The sequence below is a fragment of the Chaetura pelagica genome, unplaced genomic scaffold (genome assembly GCF_000747805.2).
Source record: "Chaetura pelagica isolate M959 unplaced genomic scaffold, ChaPel_1.0 scaffold66, whole genome shotgun sequence".
Taxonomy (NCBI): Eukaryota; Metazoa; Chordata; class Aves; order Apodiformes; family Apodidae; genus Chaetura; species Chaetura pelagica.
In genome coordinates, this window is record NW_009953811.1 from 818,984 (window position 1) to 838,656 (window position 19,673).

The 19,673-nt window shown below is 38.6% G+C and overlaps 1 protein-coding gene across 1 annotated transcript in view; it reads right to left on the reverse strand.

The window, feature by feature from the left end:
- Positions 1–19,673, reverse strand: part of SEMA3E (sema domain, immunoglobulin domain (Ig), short basic domain, secreted, (semaphorin) 3E) — a 144,239-nt gene that overhangs the window by 8,031 nt on the left and 116,535 nt on the right. Inside the window, exons 9-14 of the mRNA XM_010001253.1 lie at positions 19,478–19,547; positions 18,089–18,233; positions 13,596–13,818; positions 11,047–11,138; positions 9,801–9,842; positions 4,962–5,128 (exon numbers count right to left, since the gene is read on the reverse strand). Coding sequence (XP_009999555.1) covers positions 4,962–5,128; positions 9,801–9,842; positions 11,047–11,138; positions 13,596–13,818; positions 18,089–18,233; positions 19,478–19,547 — 739 coding nt within the window. The remainder of the gene's footprint in view (positions 1–4,961; positions 5,129–9,800; positions 9,843–11,046; positions 11,139–13,595; positions 13,819–18,088; positions 18,234–19,477; positions 19,548–19,673) is intronic.

Here is a 19,673-nt window from a genome sequence, read left to right on the forward strand (position 1 = left end):
TAACTTGCTGAGGGTGTTTAGGGAACCCCCCCCCCCCCCATGGGGCTGTTTAAGGCCAGGTTGGATGAGGCTTTGTGCAGCCTGGTCTAGTGTGAGGTGTCCCTGCTCATAGCAGGGAGGTTGGAACCTGATGATCTTTAAGGGCCCTTCCAACCTTAACCATTCTATGATTCTAACCTTTACTGATACTTAGCACAGAACCTTTGTTTTGCCATTGTTGTTTCAGGGGAATCTGCAAATTCAGTGGGGACAGTATGGGGCTTTTTAGGCGGAAGTGTGAAAAGTACATGCATACTACAAAAAACCCCAGAGATTCTGAGACAGCAACAGGGCTTTGTCATGCCCTGAGAGTTCTCATTGTAATGTATAGATGGTGCAGCCAAGCTTTCTGATAGCTTTGCAAAGCGTCATTGCTGCCACCAGCTTTGCATATCTGTGTATACAGGTTAGTCTGAAGAGACATTCTCTTGCAGAAATATACACAAATACTACAGACATTAGCCTTGAAAAAAAATAACAACAAGAAAACCCCTCTGCCATCATGCCCAGAAGCCCTATCTAGCAGAAACAGGACTGCTAGCAGGCATATACTATTTACGCTTCAGTTCCTCAAGATCATTGCTGAGCTATAAAAATCCTAGTTGTGTAAGACAGGATACTTCTTTAGTTGTTCAAACTGTTCAATAAAAAAACGTTTGATGGAATTTTGCAGTTATGTGTGCAGACTGGGGAAGATACATTTGCTCATGCTTTGCTATTTCTTTTAAGAGAAGGTAAAATGGGAGAGAGATCCTGAAAAAGGGAGATGCTGAGAAAGAAATGTAATTCACAAATATTGACATAAGCCTGGTATTATTTTATCTGAATTTCAGTCAGAATTCCACGAATAATAGAACACCAGTCAAATCATGAGATAAATTACTATAAGAACAATTTTTCAGTGACTAGCAAGTGTACTGAATATATGGAAATGTCTTTTGCAATTTATATCATCATGAATTTGGATTTCAGTCTGCCACTCCGTGCTTTTGGGAACTTAGGAGAAATTATCTGCAAGAAAGCAATGCAGTTGTCATCACCACTGTCCTCCTTATGTTTCCTTATTAATTACCAAGGATAGATGAGGTACAGTTGAAATGGCTCAGGAAAAAAAAAGGCATAATTTCAGTTTGCATATGCAAATCACTAGTCTGAGTTTGGGGTTGCCCAACAATTATAAAAGAGTGACAGGGTTCAGCTGCAAGAAGGCAGCTCCCCGCCCCTCACCCCCCCCCCCCCCCGTTCTGCCTGTCTCTGGAGCTCTGCTGCCCCCCTCCAGCCAGTGCGAGTAACAAAGGGGCAAAACCAAAACCTCGTAGATTTGGGAAAAACATGTCCTCTGTTCAGAGCTCCCTTGCTAACTGTGAGTGATGAAGAACATGTTTGTGTGCTTGTTGGTGGAATGGGTGGTGGAAAAAGAGGCCAGAGAGGGAGAGGAGGCAGGTGGGTGACTCTTTATCTTCATAAAATGAGCTAAGGGATCGCAGGTTACCAGAGCTACCCCAGCTGAAAGACATCTTAAACTTACTTCAGCACTTTTTCAGCCTAGATAGTGGGCTAGCACAGCAGAGAATCTCACTTGTAGAATTTAGAACTTGTTCAGATCAAAAATGAACCCACCTAAATCAGATCACAGAGGGAAAAGTGAACTAAAGCATTTATTTAAGTTCTGAACCTCTCTGCTTTCTCAAGAACACTTCATGGAAGTTGAATGTGTATAATTTCCTTCTGGCATTAGAAGTGTTTTCAGTGTACAGGAGCTGTACACCTGTAACTACCAAGACATTTTAGTGTGGTGCACTGCCAGCGTCAAGATACTAGATTTTGGGCTTAGTTGTTATATGTCCTTAATTAAATCCTATATCTAATTCTCCAGGCTGTACACTTGCAAGGAATTATAATATAGGTTTTCACAGTTCAACAGATTAGTACTAGTTGTCAAGTAGAGGGTTTTTGTACTTAGGTTTAAGTTCTCTCTATATCCAGTACATGCCTTAGTTTACAGGGTTTTTTTTAATTCCATGTTTCTCTAACCACTTGTCAAACCTTGGAGGAGCTAGGATCTAAAACAGATAGCATTTGATCAAAGTGGGGAGGGTACATTGTACATCCCTGCTTCAGTTCAACTCTTCACCAGTAGGACTGAAATTAAAGAGAGCTCTTAGCAGTGCTTGTTCTGCTCTAGCAGGACTGCTCTAACAAGCCAAAAAGCCTACTTGAATGGATTGTATGAGGGCCACATTTGAGCAGGTAGTGGTGGTGTTAAAGACAGCTTGCATGTTGAAATGTAAGGCAACAGCTCCATAAGTCCTAATGAAGTGAGGGCTGGCAGGAACAGGGGGAACAAGTACTCTTGATTACCCCTTGTACTTTCATTACTTTTACTACCTTGTGCAGCTTGAGCAGAAATGTTGAACCCTCAGACAAGGCCAAAGCAAAATGTGTATGCTGGGACATAGTGTGAATTATATCTGGAGCCCAGGGAAGCCATGGCAGGGTTAATGCCTGCTCAAGGTCACCTGGTATCAGAAAAGTCCATATTGTCTACTGAGACATGCCTACATGGACAATGCTGCTCCTGAGGGAACTGACAGATGAAGTTGCAAAGCCACTTTCCATAGTTTTTGAAAAGTGGTGAAGTCTGGTGAAGTTCCCACTGATTGGAAAAGGGGAAACATAACCCCCATTTTCAAAAAGGGAAAAAAGGAGGACCTGGGGAACTTCACAACAGTCAGTCTGCCAATGTGTGCTCGCAGCCCAGAAGGGACACAAGAAGGATGCAGAGCTGTTGGAGCAAGTTCCAAGGAGGGCCATGAAGATGACTAGAGGGCTGGATCACTTCTCCTATGAAGACAGGCTGAGAGTTGGGCTTGTTCAGCTTGGAGAAGTGAAGACTCTAGGTAGACCTGGTAGTGGCCTTCCAGTATCTGAAGGGGGCTATTTTTACAGGGGTTTGTAGTGAATCATATAATCAGAGGTGGAAGGGACCTCTAGAGATCATTCTAGCACTCTGTCATAACTTGTCTTTACCAGCAGTGCTCTCCACCTGGTTCAAGCGGGAGGGAACTTGAAACAACTTCCGTATGTGTGTCCTGAGTAGCTCTCCCTGCCCTCCATGTACCACACAGTGTAAGCTCAGAAGTATAAAATGCTCTGAACTTCATCTATGAACTAAAGTGAACAAAGCAAATATCCATCCCTCTCAACATGATTAGTTCTTGCTGTTTGTTCTTCAGACTCATATGTAAAACAAGTTGTGCAGACTTCAAGAACATTCAATTGAGTGCAAATCCCTTCTGCTACAGTGCTTATCTTAAGAGAAGCAGGATGGTAACAGCAGTATTTTCTTCTTTTAGAGACTGACCTGCTGAATGCTGGGGAGTTAAGACATGGGAAGGTGCCTGGGGTGCTGTCTGTATCACTCAACCCTGCATAAATGCGTGTGTCAGGGGACTTATTAGCTGCTACTCTGGAAATTGTCTAAGGTGAGAATTATGCTAATAATGTACAACAGAGTTCAGAAAGGTGAGTTTCTCTTTTCTGAAACAATAAGTAGCCAGCAGAAAGATGTAAATGCTGATAAAGTCATACCAGGCTGCTGGGAGATTGTAAACCCCCCCATTTCCAAAAGAACTTTAACATAATTAGATGAATAACCCATATGCTTCATAATTACAGTAACCCAATTTATACTTACACTGTAGTAAATTAATCTCCTTGGCTCACTATGTAGCTGCACATTTTTCTTAATCTGAGGCCTGAAAATTTTAGCCAGACTCTTCTCACACTGAGCAGACAACCAGAGCCCACTTCCTTTCTTAGGTCAGCTTGCAAGAGGCATGAAAGAAAATGTAACCCTGATTTCTTACTTGGTTTAATGTATGCCTTAGCGTACTAAGTCTGAGAACATATTAATTATACTGAGTCATTGTCTCTGTGTATAATTTTTTTATCTTTTAATGTGCTCTACCCAAAAAGTCAGGTTATCCAATGCTTTGTGTTTAGTATCTTCTAGAAAAATTCAGAGAAATGTCTGTGGTGCCTGACTATAGACAGCAGTGCATTTCTTTGAGTGCATTTGGGTTCATGGAAAGATAAGCATGCGGGGTAAGGAAAATAAAATTGACAGTTATTCTAATCCTTGCAGTCCATGTAGGTCTAGTATCTATAAGCATATATTTGCAGAAACAGTAATTGCAAAAAAAAAAACCCAACAGAAAGGATTTGAGTTATACATTACCAAAGTTTTGCTGATTAAGGTTAGAAATTGCTCTCTCTAGTGGCAAAACTGAATCAAAGTCTTGTGAAAAGGTATGGATTAAAAGATGCATATTCTAGTTGCCTGAGCAAGTATCTTTGTAGCTGAACTGGAGAACCTGGGTTTGAGAGGGAGGAGGACAGGTGTATGGGAAATTATTGCACAAAAGTATGAAGGCTGAGTTGTGAATGGTGAGAGAGAGAAGTCTTTTCAAGGGAAGAATTAAAGCACATAAGTTAGGTTTGTGCTTTGAACTGGCATCTAGAGTAACTTGTTTTAATCAGTGGAGAAAGCCTAAGGCTAACCTTAGCTTTTGCAGATACTTGGTTTCATTTTTGAAAAAATAGGGGCCTGATGTAGTTAATCCTTCCTCTGCAGACCAAAAGATGCATAAGGAAACAGAGATTTGCTTAAAACTTACTGCAAATAATTAAGTGACTTTGCTTCATTAATAAAAATATCCCTAGTACTGCAGTTTATCCCATCTTGTTCATTTGTGTCCTCTGCAATCCCCTGTATCTGTGCTAATAAATTAGCAGCTAACACATCTTATTGCTCAGTTGTTTTTATGAAGGAGAAGCACAAATTATTTTGTGTTGCAGTAGGAACTCCATAGTAGTAGCTATTTTGTGAAAAGGATATTGGAGAAAGCAGCAGTTCTCACCTCTTTGCCTGCATCCCTGTGGGATAGTATCGGGAGCAGGAGATGCCATCCCAGGCGCAGTAGGGATCCCGAGCGAGGCAGCAGTCTGCACAGGCAGTGCCGTACATATCACACTGGTGGAACTTCACTTGTGCTATGACTGACTCAGATCCAACATAGAGCTGTTGCTGGAGAAAAAACACACCATGTACGATTACATTCCTAGAACTTCCACTACAACTTCTCTTACCTATGGAGTTATTTAACGTCAGCTTTAGTGTTGCTCACTAGTTGTGCATCCAGCCTGTGCCCTGAGGGAGGCAGAGTTACCCTATAGGAAAATATCTGACTGTACACACTCCTCTCTGTGAGGACAGAGAGAAAGAAGGCAAAATGAACAAGCTTATTTTGGCATTTCCTCACTTCTGAAGTTTCAGCTTTGTAAGCTGGGTTTGAATAGGCAGAGTTTTAAGTTTCTTTCCCTTCCTCAATATAGTTTCCTGATGCTTCCCTCTTTACACTTCTTTGTTGTTTAACTGATCTGCAAAACAAAGACTTAACATGGAAGACTTTAAACAAAGAAGTTCAAATCTGCAAAAGTTGTAAGCAACCTCATTCTTAAAGTAGGACTTATCAACTAAGTTTAACTCTTGATGTGGCTACTTACATTATGGCCACATATACACATGCACAGTAGTACTTTGATTTTTTATTATCCTGATTTGAGTTGTCCCTCGGTGTACAGAAGAGATCTTTTCCTGGCACTGTGCAATCTTTCCTTACAAATTATGTGGGTTCAATCTACTTCTTTAATATTTATTTGTAGGCTTTTGGGATTTTTTTCAGTCTTAGTGTAAAGACTGAATCTTCTGAGCTTACATAAACATCCTTTTCAAAGATGATCAGTCTGATTAATGAGATGCTGGCATAATAAATTCAGAAGAAAATAGATTGAATTTACAGGGATTTGAGAAAATATCTTGTTATTGGTGAATGTAAATGGAGTGAACACAAATATGCAGTTTGCTGCAATAGGAACTGCTTGTGCATGGCTCAATTCCATGGTTTTACTGCTCGGAAAAAGGATTCCTATTGAACACTTAAGCTGTGGCAAAACTTAGTCCATAATTCCCACTCTTAGACTAAGCTTTAAAAATCTGGTATTTTTAAATTCTTAAAGCTGGAAAATACTCATTTAGGCTAATTTGCCTGAGAGAAAAGATAAAATTTAAAACTAGGAGAGGCTGGTAACAGTAATGCTTGAAGGCTTTTTCAGCTGAGGTAAACCAGATGATAGTAGCAGAGAATACAATCTGCCAAGTGGAGTAAAGAAACCTAGGAACCGTGTTTGAGGGGAATTCTTTCTTGTCTGGAGTGGCAGCAGTGTGATTGTCACAGAAGACATGAACAACACTCAATGAGACATGCAAGATGGGTTTTTCTCTTTCATCTTTTAGTAGGGGTAAAGACTTCTCTAAGTTTTAGTTCAGAGGAGGGCAAAAAACATCTGATATCTAGCCAGCTGAACATCAAAGAAGAGCATTCTTTCTCAAGTCTTTGCAGATAACTAGCTCAGCCCTGAAACATAGTATTTCATTGTACCACTGACTTAGAGAAGACTGCTTAGTGTTATAAGGATACTGAGACAAAGCTAGCAAGGAAGTCTCCACAGGCTCACAAACCAGCAAAAATGCTCAAACAGTGAAGCTATGCAACTTTTTTTACATAAGTTCAACTAAGTTATAGTTCTGCTTACAATATAATTTTAAAGACAAAACTACTTGGTACCAGCTCTGTCCCTAACATGTATTGCAACATTTAATTGTCCTCAGTACCAGAAAACTGCATCCTACTTAAAGATCTATATTCAACAATCTTAACTTGGTTATTTAATCTTGTTATTGCTTTGCCATCAATGTTCAAGAATCCCTGTATACAGACACTAGGAAGTCACTTTGCTGAGTAAAATTTTGTATCTGACTCTCCTGTTCTTTTTCTGTCTTTGCTCTGATATCTTGAAAATTCAAGATACTTTTACTTCTCATGAGAATGTTTATTCTGCAACCACTAGATTGCTTTGGCTATTTTATTTTATTTTATTTTATTTTATTTTGCCATTGTGCCCAGATTTTCCATATACTTCTTCAATTGGTAGAATAAGCAGCCCTCTTTGGAGCTGAATGTAATGGAGGAAGAGTACTTCACATTTATGCAGTATCTCCTTTTGACTCTTTCAACAACCCTTTTTTTGCCATGGCACTTCACTGAGAGGCAAAGGTAAGCAAATATATGAAAAGACCCCAAAGCCTTTCTCCAAATAATCACTTAGGTGCAGTGTTAGACAGTCCAGAGCTGCTTTTCACATTGAAAAAAAATAGATTGATCCAGGAAATAATTCAGAATAGTTACACCAAAGATTGTCCTCTAAATCACCATTAGAGTTTGTGTTTATACACTACCTACAGAAAGAATCACAGAATGTTAGGGGTTGGAAGGGACCTCAAAATATCATCTAGTCCAGCCCCCCTGCCAGAGCAGGGTCACCTAGAGCACATCACACAGGAACATGTCCAGGCAAATTTTGAAAGTCTCCAGTGAAGGAGACTCCACAACCTCTCTGGGAAGCCTGTTCTGTCACTCACAGTGCTCTGTCACTCTCACAGTAAAGAAGTTTTTTCTGATGTTTACATGGAACCTCCTACGTTCCAGTTTGCACCCATTGCCCCTTGTCCTATCACTAGACATCACTGAAAAAAGCCTGGCTCCATTCCCCTAACACTGGCCCTTAACATATTTGTAAACATTGATGAGGTCACCCCTCAGTCTTCTTTTCTCCAAGCTAAAGAAACCCAGCTCCCTCAGCCTTTCCTCATCAGGGAGATGTTCCACTCCCTTAATCATCTTTATGGCTCTGCACTGGACTCTTTCAAGAAGTTCCCTGTCCTTCTTGAACTGAGGAGCCCAGAACTGGACACGAAATTCCAGATGTGGCCTCACCAAGGCAGAATAGAGGGGGAGGACCCCAGGATGCCGCATTGCTGGCTCATGGTCATCCTCCTGTCCACCAGGACCCCCAGGTCCATTTCTCCTACACTGCTTTCCAGCAGGTCAGCCCCCAACCTCTACTGGTACATGGGGTTGTTCTTCCCCAGATGCAAGACTCTATATTTGCCCTTGTTGAATTTCATCAATTTTCTACTTGCCCAACTCTCCTGTCTGTCTAGGTCTTGCTGAATGGCAGCACAGCCTTCTGGTGTGTCAGCCACTCCTCCCAGTTTAGTGTCATCAGCAAACTTGCTGAGGGCACACTCTGTTCCCTCAACCAGGTCGTTGATGAAGATGTTGAACAACACCGGTCCCAGTACTGAGCTCTGAGGGACTCCACTAGTCATGGACCTCCAACTAGATTCTGTCCCATTGTCCACAACTCTCAGACTTCTTCCTTTCAACCAGTTCATGATCCACCTCACTACCTGGTCATCAAGAGGACACTTCCTCAGTTTATCTACAAGGATGTTGTGGGAGACAGTGTCAAATGCTTTACTGAAATCAAGATAAACAACATCTAGTGCCCTACCATCATCTGTCCACCTACTTAGTTCTTCATAGAAGGCTATAAGGTTGGTCAAACATGACTTCTCCTTGGTAAAACCATGTTGACTGCTCTTGATGAACCCCTCATCCTTGATATGATTAGAGATAGTGCCAAGAACAAATTGTTCCATTACCTTTCCAGGGATGGAGGTGAGGCTGACTGGTCTATAGTTACCCGGGTCCTCCTTCTTGCCCTTCTTGTAGACTGGAGTGACATTTCCTATCCTCCAGTCCTTAGGCACCTCTCTGTTGCTCATGACTTACCAAAGATGATGGAGAGTGGCCTAGCAATGACCTCCACCAGCTCCCTCAGCACCTATGGGTGTATTCCATCCAGGGCCATCGATTTATTACTTAACTGATCCCTAACCTAATCCTCATCTACCAAAGCAAAATCCTCCTTCATCCTAACTTCTTCTGGGGCTTTAGGGATCTAGGGCTCCTGTGGAGAGTCTGCAGCAGTAAAGACAGAGGCAAAGAAGGTCTTCAGTACCTCCGCCTTCTTCGTATCCTCTGTCACCAGGGGACCCAGAATGCAAGGTGACTGAACACCAAGAATAAAATTACCTTTTGGGGCACACACACACGTGCCAGTAATGCTATTTTCAGTCTTTATTACTTGTATTTATGTGCACCTATATGGCATCAGATGGCTAAGATCTATTAAGATACAACTATCTTGGGATGTTTACAATGGCTCCACCCTGACATTGCATTGTCATATGGTACAGGTATCTATGACATGATACAGATGAGACTCTACCTACAAGCATAAGAAACTGGGTGTTTATATTAACAGAAAATCAAAAGGGAGTCAGATCCAAACCGCCTTGCCTTTCATGGGCAGCTGAATAGGTGGGAGAGCCAGCAAGGCTCTTTTGGCACTGACACCCTCATAGAGCTGATGTCTGACTGCATTTATCAGCAAGGAACTTCTCTGTGAGTTCCCATATCCACCAAGCTAATCCCTACTGTGATTACTCTGCCAGTAGCTCATGAAACAGATTGGTTTTTGCTTGCTTTGATGTGAATGATAGTGTGAAATAAGGAGCTTTAACATTAGAATTGAAAAACATAAATGTTTCATGAAGAGACGGAGCATAGAACTGTAAGTTTATAATACAAAAGGAATACATATATCAGACCAGATCTCATTATAGCTGATGTACATCTATCTGTGTGTATATCTGTCTATCTTTATACAGTTTATAGCTTGGTTACATTTGAGTCACAATCTTCACATTTCAAACTTGTCAAAATACTTACCCTTTTGGAAGAGATTTCCATAGAAATAATAGGAACTGGCACCTAGAAAATAGGAAATATTTCCTTGCTTAGAAAGAATATATTTTTGCTATGACAATAAGTTAGGTAAAATAGTCTTGATGTTTACTTATATTCAGATTTGCTAGATAGTTTGACTTTCTCTAAGTTCTGATGCTACAGAAAGATGTGAGGAAATTGTGAGTTTCAGAAGTATTGCTTTCAAAGGGTTTATTTAAAAACAACCAGCCAACACTTAATTCAGGATTATCAGAGCCACAGGAACACTACAATTTTCCTGTCAAACATGACGTTAGCTTTTGCCATCAATGCATCTCTTTTGTCCTACTTGAGAGTGATAAGTGGAGTGCTTTTTATAACAACATTCCTTGAAGATAAGATAAAAATATCAGGAATTCCTTCTTTTAACATTGTCCTCTCTGCCTTCTGCCCATATTTCCTGGACCAATGTCAGTACATAGCCCCTAATACTTCTGTTGAAAACCAGTTTTATCAGGAAGGGCAATTTTTGTGATTTTTTTCCACCAGGCAACAAGTCAGTAGCTCCACTGCCAAAATTCAGGCACCAGGTTTAAATATCTAAATTTGGATGTTAGATTTTCCCTATGGTTGCAAGTAGGTTAGCCTCTCACTTCATGTGGCTAAGGTGACATGATGTGAATACTCCCAAAGAAAATTTCACTGTCTTAACTTTGCCACATCCAAATACTGAGGTTTAGTCATGGTTTTACTCTTAAGCAAACGGAATTTTGCCTCACTGGGTCTCAGGTTTGCCCACTGTAAAGACAATTAACTGATTCACTCTTTCTGAAGATTAGGCTTTTTTCATCTGTCCTCACTGAAGTTTCCAAGATTGCAGTAGGCACATTTCTTGTGCATGCAGTTATACTTTTTTTTTTTTTTTTTTTTTTTTAAATGCACAATTGGATACCGAGAAAATTGAATAAAATGCAACAGGCTTCTAATATAAAGTCACACTACATCCTCCAAGGCTGTAAAAAGAATGACAGTAGTCCTGGTTTGCTGCAATATGCTTCAGTACTTGGGCTAACTCCACCTCTGAAAAACTTTAGTTGAAATTAAAATTTCCTGTCATAAAATGACTAGATGATTAGAAAATTTCTTGCACACAGCCATTATATATTTGACTATTCTGAGATTTTTAGACATTTTAATTCTGCAGAAAATTCAAGACTTTTATATATGCTTCATAGACAGCAGAGTTCACCTTGAATACTTGAAGCTCTTCAAGAATCACTTCTTCCATTGATTCAGTCTGTTGATTGTAAATTGTAATGACTTTCAGCACAATTCCATTATCTGGAAATAAATTTGAAAAGAAAAAGACAAAACTAAACTAAAGATTATAATTGGTAGAAACATGTATATGGCCTTTAGATACTAATGTATTTCTTCAAGCTGATAATTGATAGAAATGTATAAATATGTACAGGTAGTTGCATATTACTGTTGTTAATGAGCATTCTTACTCTTAGAAAATAAACATATGGTGCTTTGTTTCCGGTGAGTAAGAGTCAACTGAGACGTCCCTGAGCTACATGATTAATTGACTTGTATTTTTCAAACTCTGGGTCATAACCTCTTGGTGAGCTGCAAAAGGATCAAGGAGGGTAACCATATTTCAGAAAAAGAAATGCGAGTAGGCAGGAGCTGAGTCTATCAAGGCAAGGGAGTGTCAAGTAGCTTTAATTATAGGATCTCAGTGTTTACACTAGGTAGGAAACTACTAACTATCCTTAATTGTTAGCAGCAGCTCCGTTCCTCCACGCAAGAGTACAAAAACCTTCAGGGGTTCTTGTCCAAAGTTCTCACTCTCCTCTAGGGAAACACTGAGCTGCTGTAGAGCTGAAGGTGTTAATTAAAGGAAGTTTAACCCCCCAAAAGCTGCACATTCAAAATGTTTAAAGCACATTAGAGTTTTCATTCACCAGCATCTCTGTCACTACAGCTCTTGCAGGACATTAAAACACAGTAATAGCATCAGATCTTCCACTTCTTCAGCTTTGTCTTGCTAACTAATATTAGAGTAGTCTTGTTTTCCTTAATGTGAAAATCTGTCAGCAACAACAGTAAATATCACTTCCTTTCTTCTGTCGCTTACAGTCAGCTATGATTTACAGGGGAAATATTGAGCAGACAAGCACTGGAAAAAAAGTTCAGCAAAAGATCAAAGGGGCAAGCATGAAGAGGAACCATTAAACTGGGCTCATACACCACTTCTCAAAGAGAATATGTAATTAAAGGCACCCATTTTGTGATGGTACAGTAAAAAGAAATTGCATTCTGAGCTCTGATTTTCAAAAGTAAGTCCCTCTTTGAATTCTGCTGACAGACATGTGAAAATTAGCCCTGTCATTCGCAGTTTGCCTTTGATGAACCTTTCTAACCTGCAGTGCTACCCTAAGGAACCTTCTGCTCTGCTGGAAGACCCTGGTTACTTATGTTACACAGCAGGTGTTGGACTCTGATAAAAAAAAAGATTAACCCTTTCTAATATGACATTGCCAAGAGGAGCAGTGAGTTTTTTGATGGGACCTTTGCCAGAGCAGAGATTACAAGGTTCCTTTCAGTTTCTGAAGCCCAAATTCCTGTTTCTTGTCACCTGCCATTAGACATCTTGGGAAGACTAAGCAGCTGTTGGGTGTCAGTTCAGCATAGCTCTGAAGCACACACTTAAAGAGTCCCCTCGGATTCAACTTTGCTGAAGTGAGGAATTGTGTACAAGAGTATTTGATAAATAAGCCTTTACTATTCTACAAATACTTCTTCTGAATGTTCTCTACACTGAAATGTGCTTATCAGAGGAATTTCATTAGTAAAAAATAATTCACTAACTGCTTTCCTAGACTAAATGTTCAAAATTATTTGTGTTACCACTTCTGTTGTTTAATTGATAAAATGTGAATATATGAATCCTTGGATTTTTTCCAGATAGATAAAATGTGATTGAAGTCTTGTGTAGTTACAGGCTTTCCTCTTATTTTCTTAAGTTTTCTTATTTTTCAAGTACCATTAAATTTTTATTTTTTTTTCCTCTTTGATTACTTAGAGTTAGGTCTATGATATATTTTATCTTAATCATATTTGTTTGGTAGATGTTTTAAAAATCCTCTTTAAGCAAGCTCCCTGTATCTTATGAAAATGGCACAAAAGAAAGACAGGAAAGCTTGGCAGAAAACTTCTAACCGTTTCTTTTTCAGAAAGTTGGGTATTTCCTCCTTCCTTCTTTGAGTTGTGTTGTAACCCAAATCTGGAAGCTGGAAGTTTCTTTTAAACGGTATTTGCTAGACTTGTGGTCTCCATAATTAAGGAAAATAAACTATGGAATAAAACCAGTAACTTGAACAGATATTTAAAAAAAAATCCTCTCACCTTTTAAGTCTTTAGGTCTCAGCTGAGAACTATGCTCAGATCCATGTGATGAAGTTTTAGAAATAAAGCCAGTTATTCAGGGATTTAACTTACAATTTTTGTTTGGAAAAAAACCCACAACGGAATCCTACACCTAGTTTTCTGTTCCTAGACTTTACATGTTTCCCTATCATTATTTTTCTATATAATATTGTCAGTACAGTGAAGCACATGTCTAGAATAACTAAACTCCTCTACAAGATGAAGACTGGCAGAGTTCTGCAAAGAATTATTAAGAAGGAATATTGTATAGATGTTTTATTTATGGACTATACACATTTTCATTCATCCAAGAGGTAAAAACCCCCTATTTAATCTATTTTATTTCATGCTTTTTTAATTTACCTGTGCCAATGAACAAGACATCATATTGCCCATCTTCAGCTTCCACTCTGTCCACTGCTATTTGTTTGAGATTGTACTTTCCATCTGTTTTAACTAGTATTGGTCTCTTATGGACAGGCTTGATGGGCTGATACATCAGCGGATGACTCCTGGCAAAATGGATGGCTTCATCAGGGTAGTCTTTAGTGGTAGTGTACAAACCACCATTCACCTTACTGGCACACTGCAAAAACATAAACCAAAGATTATCCTGAAGGTTTGCCAAATAAATTGTCAGAGACAGGCCTTGTTAGGCAGATAGGCAGAGAAGATCGCAGTAGGAATTGAAACAATTGAGAATCAATCTCTAGTCTCAATACTTTTGATTACAAAATATATTACCATAAGAAACTAAACACACTTTAAAACGATGCCAGCAGCAACAGTAGTTCTTGATCTCAGGCATTCTAACAGTATTGTATTTCCCAGCTCATGATGACAATATTATATATCACAGTTTAACTTGAAATACCAATCTTTGCATTGATCAATCTACTGTTTTGCAAAGCAAATAGACTTTACATCACTAATTGATTAAAAGAGGCCTACTCCTTTGGTCAAATGTGCAATTAGGAAAAACTGAGTATGTTAAACAGAGAAGTTAATTTAGGATGCTTTGTGAAGGATATAGTGTTTCCTAATTGAACATATATTCTACATTTCTAATTTGCTTGATAATGTCTAACTGAAACCATATATGATCAAGTTGGAAACATCTCAGTAATCATTTACTTTCTCCAAATATTCATAAGACAGTGCGGTTTTAGGAAGCATTTCAAGCAAAGCCACAGTAGCAGCCTTTCCTTATTTAAATTGGATTTTTCAATCAATAAAATGAAATAAAATACTCTTTATATTTACTGGAAACAGTAAGTATAAACTTGTGGTCAACTGTAATTGACAATAACAAACTCCTGTACTTGTCAAGTGGGGCAATGTTTTTTTCCACTTTTTGAGCTTAGATAAAGGAAAGTATTTGTTCAGTGTTGAATTTAAAGTAATTGTCTAATCAACCTAGTGATGGAATTTCACTGGCTGTTTGCACTAAAGAGGCAGAGGCAGTGCATGAAGACAGGCTGAGCGTCTGCTTTCCAAGCACTGCACAGCATATCAAGTGAATAGGCATTGCCAGGTTCCCTTTGCAAAATCCTAGCTTTGGAGAAATTTAATAAAAATAATCCTTCACAGGCTTTTCATATTTAATTAAATAAAATCAAGTAGTCTGGAAAGGAAACAGTAGATGCAGCCGTCTCTAAAGTCTATCAGCACTGGTTTTGACGTAACTAATGTCATTCCCAGAAGCATCACAGTCTAAGTGCACCAAATGAATCAACAGAACAGGAGCAGAGATAATGTCACAAACAGTGCTTCCAGCAGGCTTCAGAGAGCAGAGAATTGCAGAGTCTGTCAGAACCTGTGCAGCTTTTAACAGTGGTTTTCTATTTAGCTTTAAGCTCTACTCTTATTTCTTACAGGCTCCATGTTTACCCATTCAACTGCTAAGATCAAAAAAATGATAACTCTCAGAGATGTCTAATAGTAGATTATTTTTGGCATCTTGTCACAGTCACCCCTGTAATGGGAAAAGTAGTGGCACCCAGCCTACCAGTTTGCTGACCTTTTCTTTGGAGTGTGGAGCCTAACCCTGTGGGCTGCAGCCCAAAGCATGCTTTCTCTGCAAGCTACTGGCAAAACACTGAAAAGGCTTCTAAACTGTGCCCTAAATAAGCAGCCAAAAATGAATCAATACTTTGTAAGCTGGCAGAGGCAGCTACTTCGGCCTCTGATGTACTCTGCTATGGATAGAGACATGTCTAAATTGGTTAACACTCAGGAAAGACCTGGTTCCTCAATCAACTTGTTCCATAACATTGGCAAAATGACTTCTCTCTTCTTTTATAACTGTTTCAGCTCCTATACCTTGCCTGTTGGGGAGGCTATGATCCAGTCTAACCCAAATGTGACCACCGAGAGCCAAGGGAAAGAAGCATCAAAAGTGAGTGGAACTTGGTGCAGGCTTTCTGTAAATTATTGTCAATTTTGCTGAAGCAGTGGCTCAGTATTCTCTCCTTCTTGCCAAAAAAACCCAGAATTTAGCTTTCAGGGCTAGAAGATATCAACATTATGACTGTAGTCATCAATAGTGAATTCCTTCCTGTGTTTAATACTAGTTCAAATAACATATGTGAGGTGTTCTAGTGCCTGGAAAAAAAAAATATATATAAAAAATTAATACCACTTAAAGAATTTGGACTGTAACATCTTTATAAAATCACAGTCATTCTGCAATCCATGCATGGTACTGTGTCATTATTGGGTAAAAACTGTAAAAACTGTAAATTTACTATACAAAATGTCGAGAAGGAAACTAGTAATTCCTTTAAATTAGACCATTTTTATCAATTAAGTATATTCTCAAAATCTGATAATTTACTTATCTGTTTTTGTATCCTGTCTCAATACTAATTACCTACTTTGACCTACATCAAACAAACAAAAACTATGTGGTATTGATGCCAACATTACTACAATGGTTAGCTTATTGTCCAATATGGTCAAGTCATATTACTAATGTTCAAATCCCAGATAATCTCTTTTGGAGCATCCACTTCTGCATTTTGACTTGGGGTTTCTAAGCCCAAGAGAAGCAGAGGAAAACATTAATTTAAAAGGAGAGAGGACATGCATTCAGAATCATACTAGAGGGAGAAAGGCTGTGCTGGCATGGACTAGATAAGCTAATGAGCCTTTCCACCTCCCATTCCTGTGATTCAGTGCTAAATGAATTGTATGCAATGTTTACTTCTGCAAATGCTTTATTTTAGGATAGAAGAGGATATTGATTTAGTTAGCAAAGCAAAACCAATACTGAAACTAATGCTCCAGCAGCTATTTAGGCCACTGTTCAGCTCCAGAGAGTGTGCTCCTAGACTGCAAGAAGATGAACAGGTGAAGTGTGAAAACTGGGAGGGGGGTGTTAGCCAAACCGCTATTAGAAATGTTTTTGCATCTCACAGAGTTGAAAATCTGCACAATGCTGACATGAAAAGGGGCAGACCTTCAGCAAGACTAAACAAAAGCAGCTTTGCAACAGGCAACAATTGCCATCAGTGGGTAAGTAATTGTAACCCCAAGGATAGAGGGAGAAAAAGAAATCCTGAATGTGATGTTTCCCTGGGTTAGCCTGGCATTGCCTGCTGTGGTACTTCTCCTGACTTGAGCAGGAATTGGAAGGTGATCCCAACCATGCTCAGAGGCCCTTGCAAAGCAAAGGACACCCCCAAGCTGCACTGACAGGAAGTAAACATGAGTCTGTTCTCATCCCCTGAGCTGGGATGTGAGAGTCCTGGGCTAAGATATTACAGGGATAGAAACTTCAGAAACACCTAAAAAGAAAATGAATTGAAATAGGACAAGAGTTTGAGGTGAAGATTATTTGTGATGCCTTTGAGAAATCAACATAGAAATTAAAATTCCTTGTAGAAATTAATTACCTGTCTCTAAGTTATGATTTTGTGATTTCCTCAAGAAATTCTATTTACCAAATGAAAAATCCAAGCATCAGACAGGAACAACTTTCTACATGACAGCACCAGTGTAGTTGCAGAGTATGCTACAATAGTTGCCAGATTAATTGCATTTTCACAATGTGTCTTGTTTCTTTTCTTCACTTAATATCCATTGGAAGAAAAAAAGAAGAAACTTGTGTGAAAGCAAAAAGCATGAGTGTTTTTACTGAGTTTTGTTCTTTAAAATGTTCTGTTAATACTTCTATACTCTTTCTAAATGGTACAGACTGAGAATGTTAATAAGCTCCAGCTTATGTATCTTAAATAAATGTATGTACATGTTTCTAGTTCATCCTGGATTTTTTTTCCTCAAGTCAAGACAGTAAGGGTAATTTGTTCTCCAGAGAGTTGCATTATGAAAAAAACTCTTGGTTCACTCAATACCTTTAAATATTTTATTTTATTTTATATTTTTTTTTTCATTTATTTCCTTGGCAATTAGATTAAAATTGTTATGTTTCAGATGCAAAAAATATGTTAGTAACAACATTTAAATGAACAGTTATGCTAGACTCAAGAGAAAATGAGTTTCCTTCCCAGGTGCACTTGCTGCTTCTGAACACACCTGACCCACCTTCTAGAGATGCCCGTTTCTACCCCTGTTGCCTGGCATCCTAACTATGGGACCTTAAGACCTTAACACAAGGGTTTGAAAAACCCTATATGCTTAATTCCGTTACTTTCCTTTGGGAAATATATGGTTCTAGTACTTGATTACACTTATGGCTGAGCCATTCCACAATTTTCCAGAAATGTTAGGCTATGTTTGTATTTAAACATATATATCCTGAACCGTTAACTCAGGAAGAGTTGTATATTAACAGTCTGCTTTTTCTTTTCAAACTAATTTACATAACAAAGTAATGGAAAATAGATTGTACTCACTGAACCAGGTCTTGGATAAGGTACTTTTCCTTCATATAGAGCCCAGTGGTATTCAGGTCCTTCTTTATGAGCATATGGTCCATTGAAAGCTGCTCGGACACTTGCCATGTGGTAAACACATATAGCATATCCTCTAAATATATTGCTATGAAGTAAAATTCAAAGACATTATTAAAACAATATATCCCATTCTGTACATATCATACTGGTATTATTGTGTAATCATAAATAAGTAGCTCTAGAGCAGTATTCAGGGAGAAAAAGCCGCTTATTTTTTCCCATATGCTTTTCTTATAACTTCTGTGTCCAACGTTCTTTACAAAGTCTTCAATGTATTGATAACATTTGTCTGAGAACGCTCTGTGTTGTTATCCCAAACTTTGAAGATGGTGAACACAAGCTCTAAATTACTTGTTTATAAACACAGAGGACGGGCAGTGAACTGAACTCAGGTCCTATATGTCTTTCATTAGAGAATTAAACAGTTAATTTTCTTTTCTGAGATTTTTGCTGTTATTGTGACTTGGGAAAGATGAGAATCATCCAGTGCTGACTGAAGTGAACAGGAGACTTTTTATGTTAAAGGAAAATGTTGGTTCTGTGATTTTTTGGGAATGTCGGTTCGTGTTATTAGTTAGATCATTGGGATCATTCTGTATAGATCAATCCACATAAAAGTATATTTTTTACTTTTAAATTTTTTTCACTTAGTTCCAGAGAGGCAATTAATTACTTTTTAAAGAAGCATCAGTGTTCTCCACAAAGAAATCTTCTCTGAAGACTCCAGAAAGTGATTCAGATAATTTTAATTAGGTGCCCACCTTTCCCTATACCTTGCTTTATTAAAAAAATAATAATAATAAAAAAAATTCAATGAAAAAAAAAAAAAAAAGCAGGGGTGTTCTTCTCTACCAGTTACATCCTAGAATAACAGCTGAATATTCAAGAAAAAGGTACTGAGTGCATGCTTGCACTTGAACTGGGATGCAGGGGAAAAGAAGGTCACTGATTATTTAGGCTTCACTAAGAAGCTAGTAGGAATTTCAGCTGCTATCTCCTTAAACTTGAATTGCAGTGGAGCTCTTGTAAGAAGACAGATGACTCTGATAGGCTGCTCCTGTATGCATGCAGGAGTGCATATACTTTTGACACTGGGAAATTTTTAAGCAGGTAAACATTTAATCTAATTTATGATCCAGATAGACTGGATCACTGCATGAGACTTCAAGCCCCTGGGTATCATAGAGCAGTTTTTACATTAACAAGAAAGTCCACTGTGAATAGAACTGTTTGTATTTGCTAAGGCATATTTATCATGCAGCTTCTATCTCTTCAGTAGGCTGTTCAAACATTCTTCTATTGCTGCTATTGTTTCTTCTTGTAAATTACCTTGTAGTGTTGAAGAGGCCAAATATCACTGGATTTTTGTTATCACGAGTTTGCAGCAAAAACACATCCTCTGTAAAATTTAAATGCAATGTTATTGATAGGAAGATACTTTTCTCAATGCCAACAGACGAACTTTGCTTAATAAAAGTGTAATCCTATTTTACTCATATACACTACTTAGATTTTAAAAGCAGTC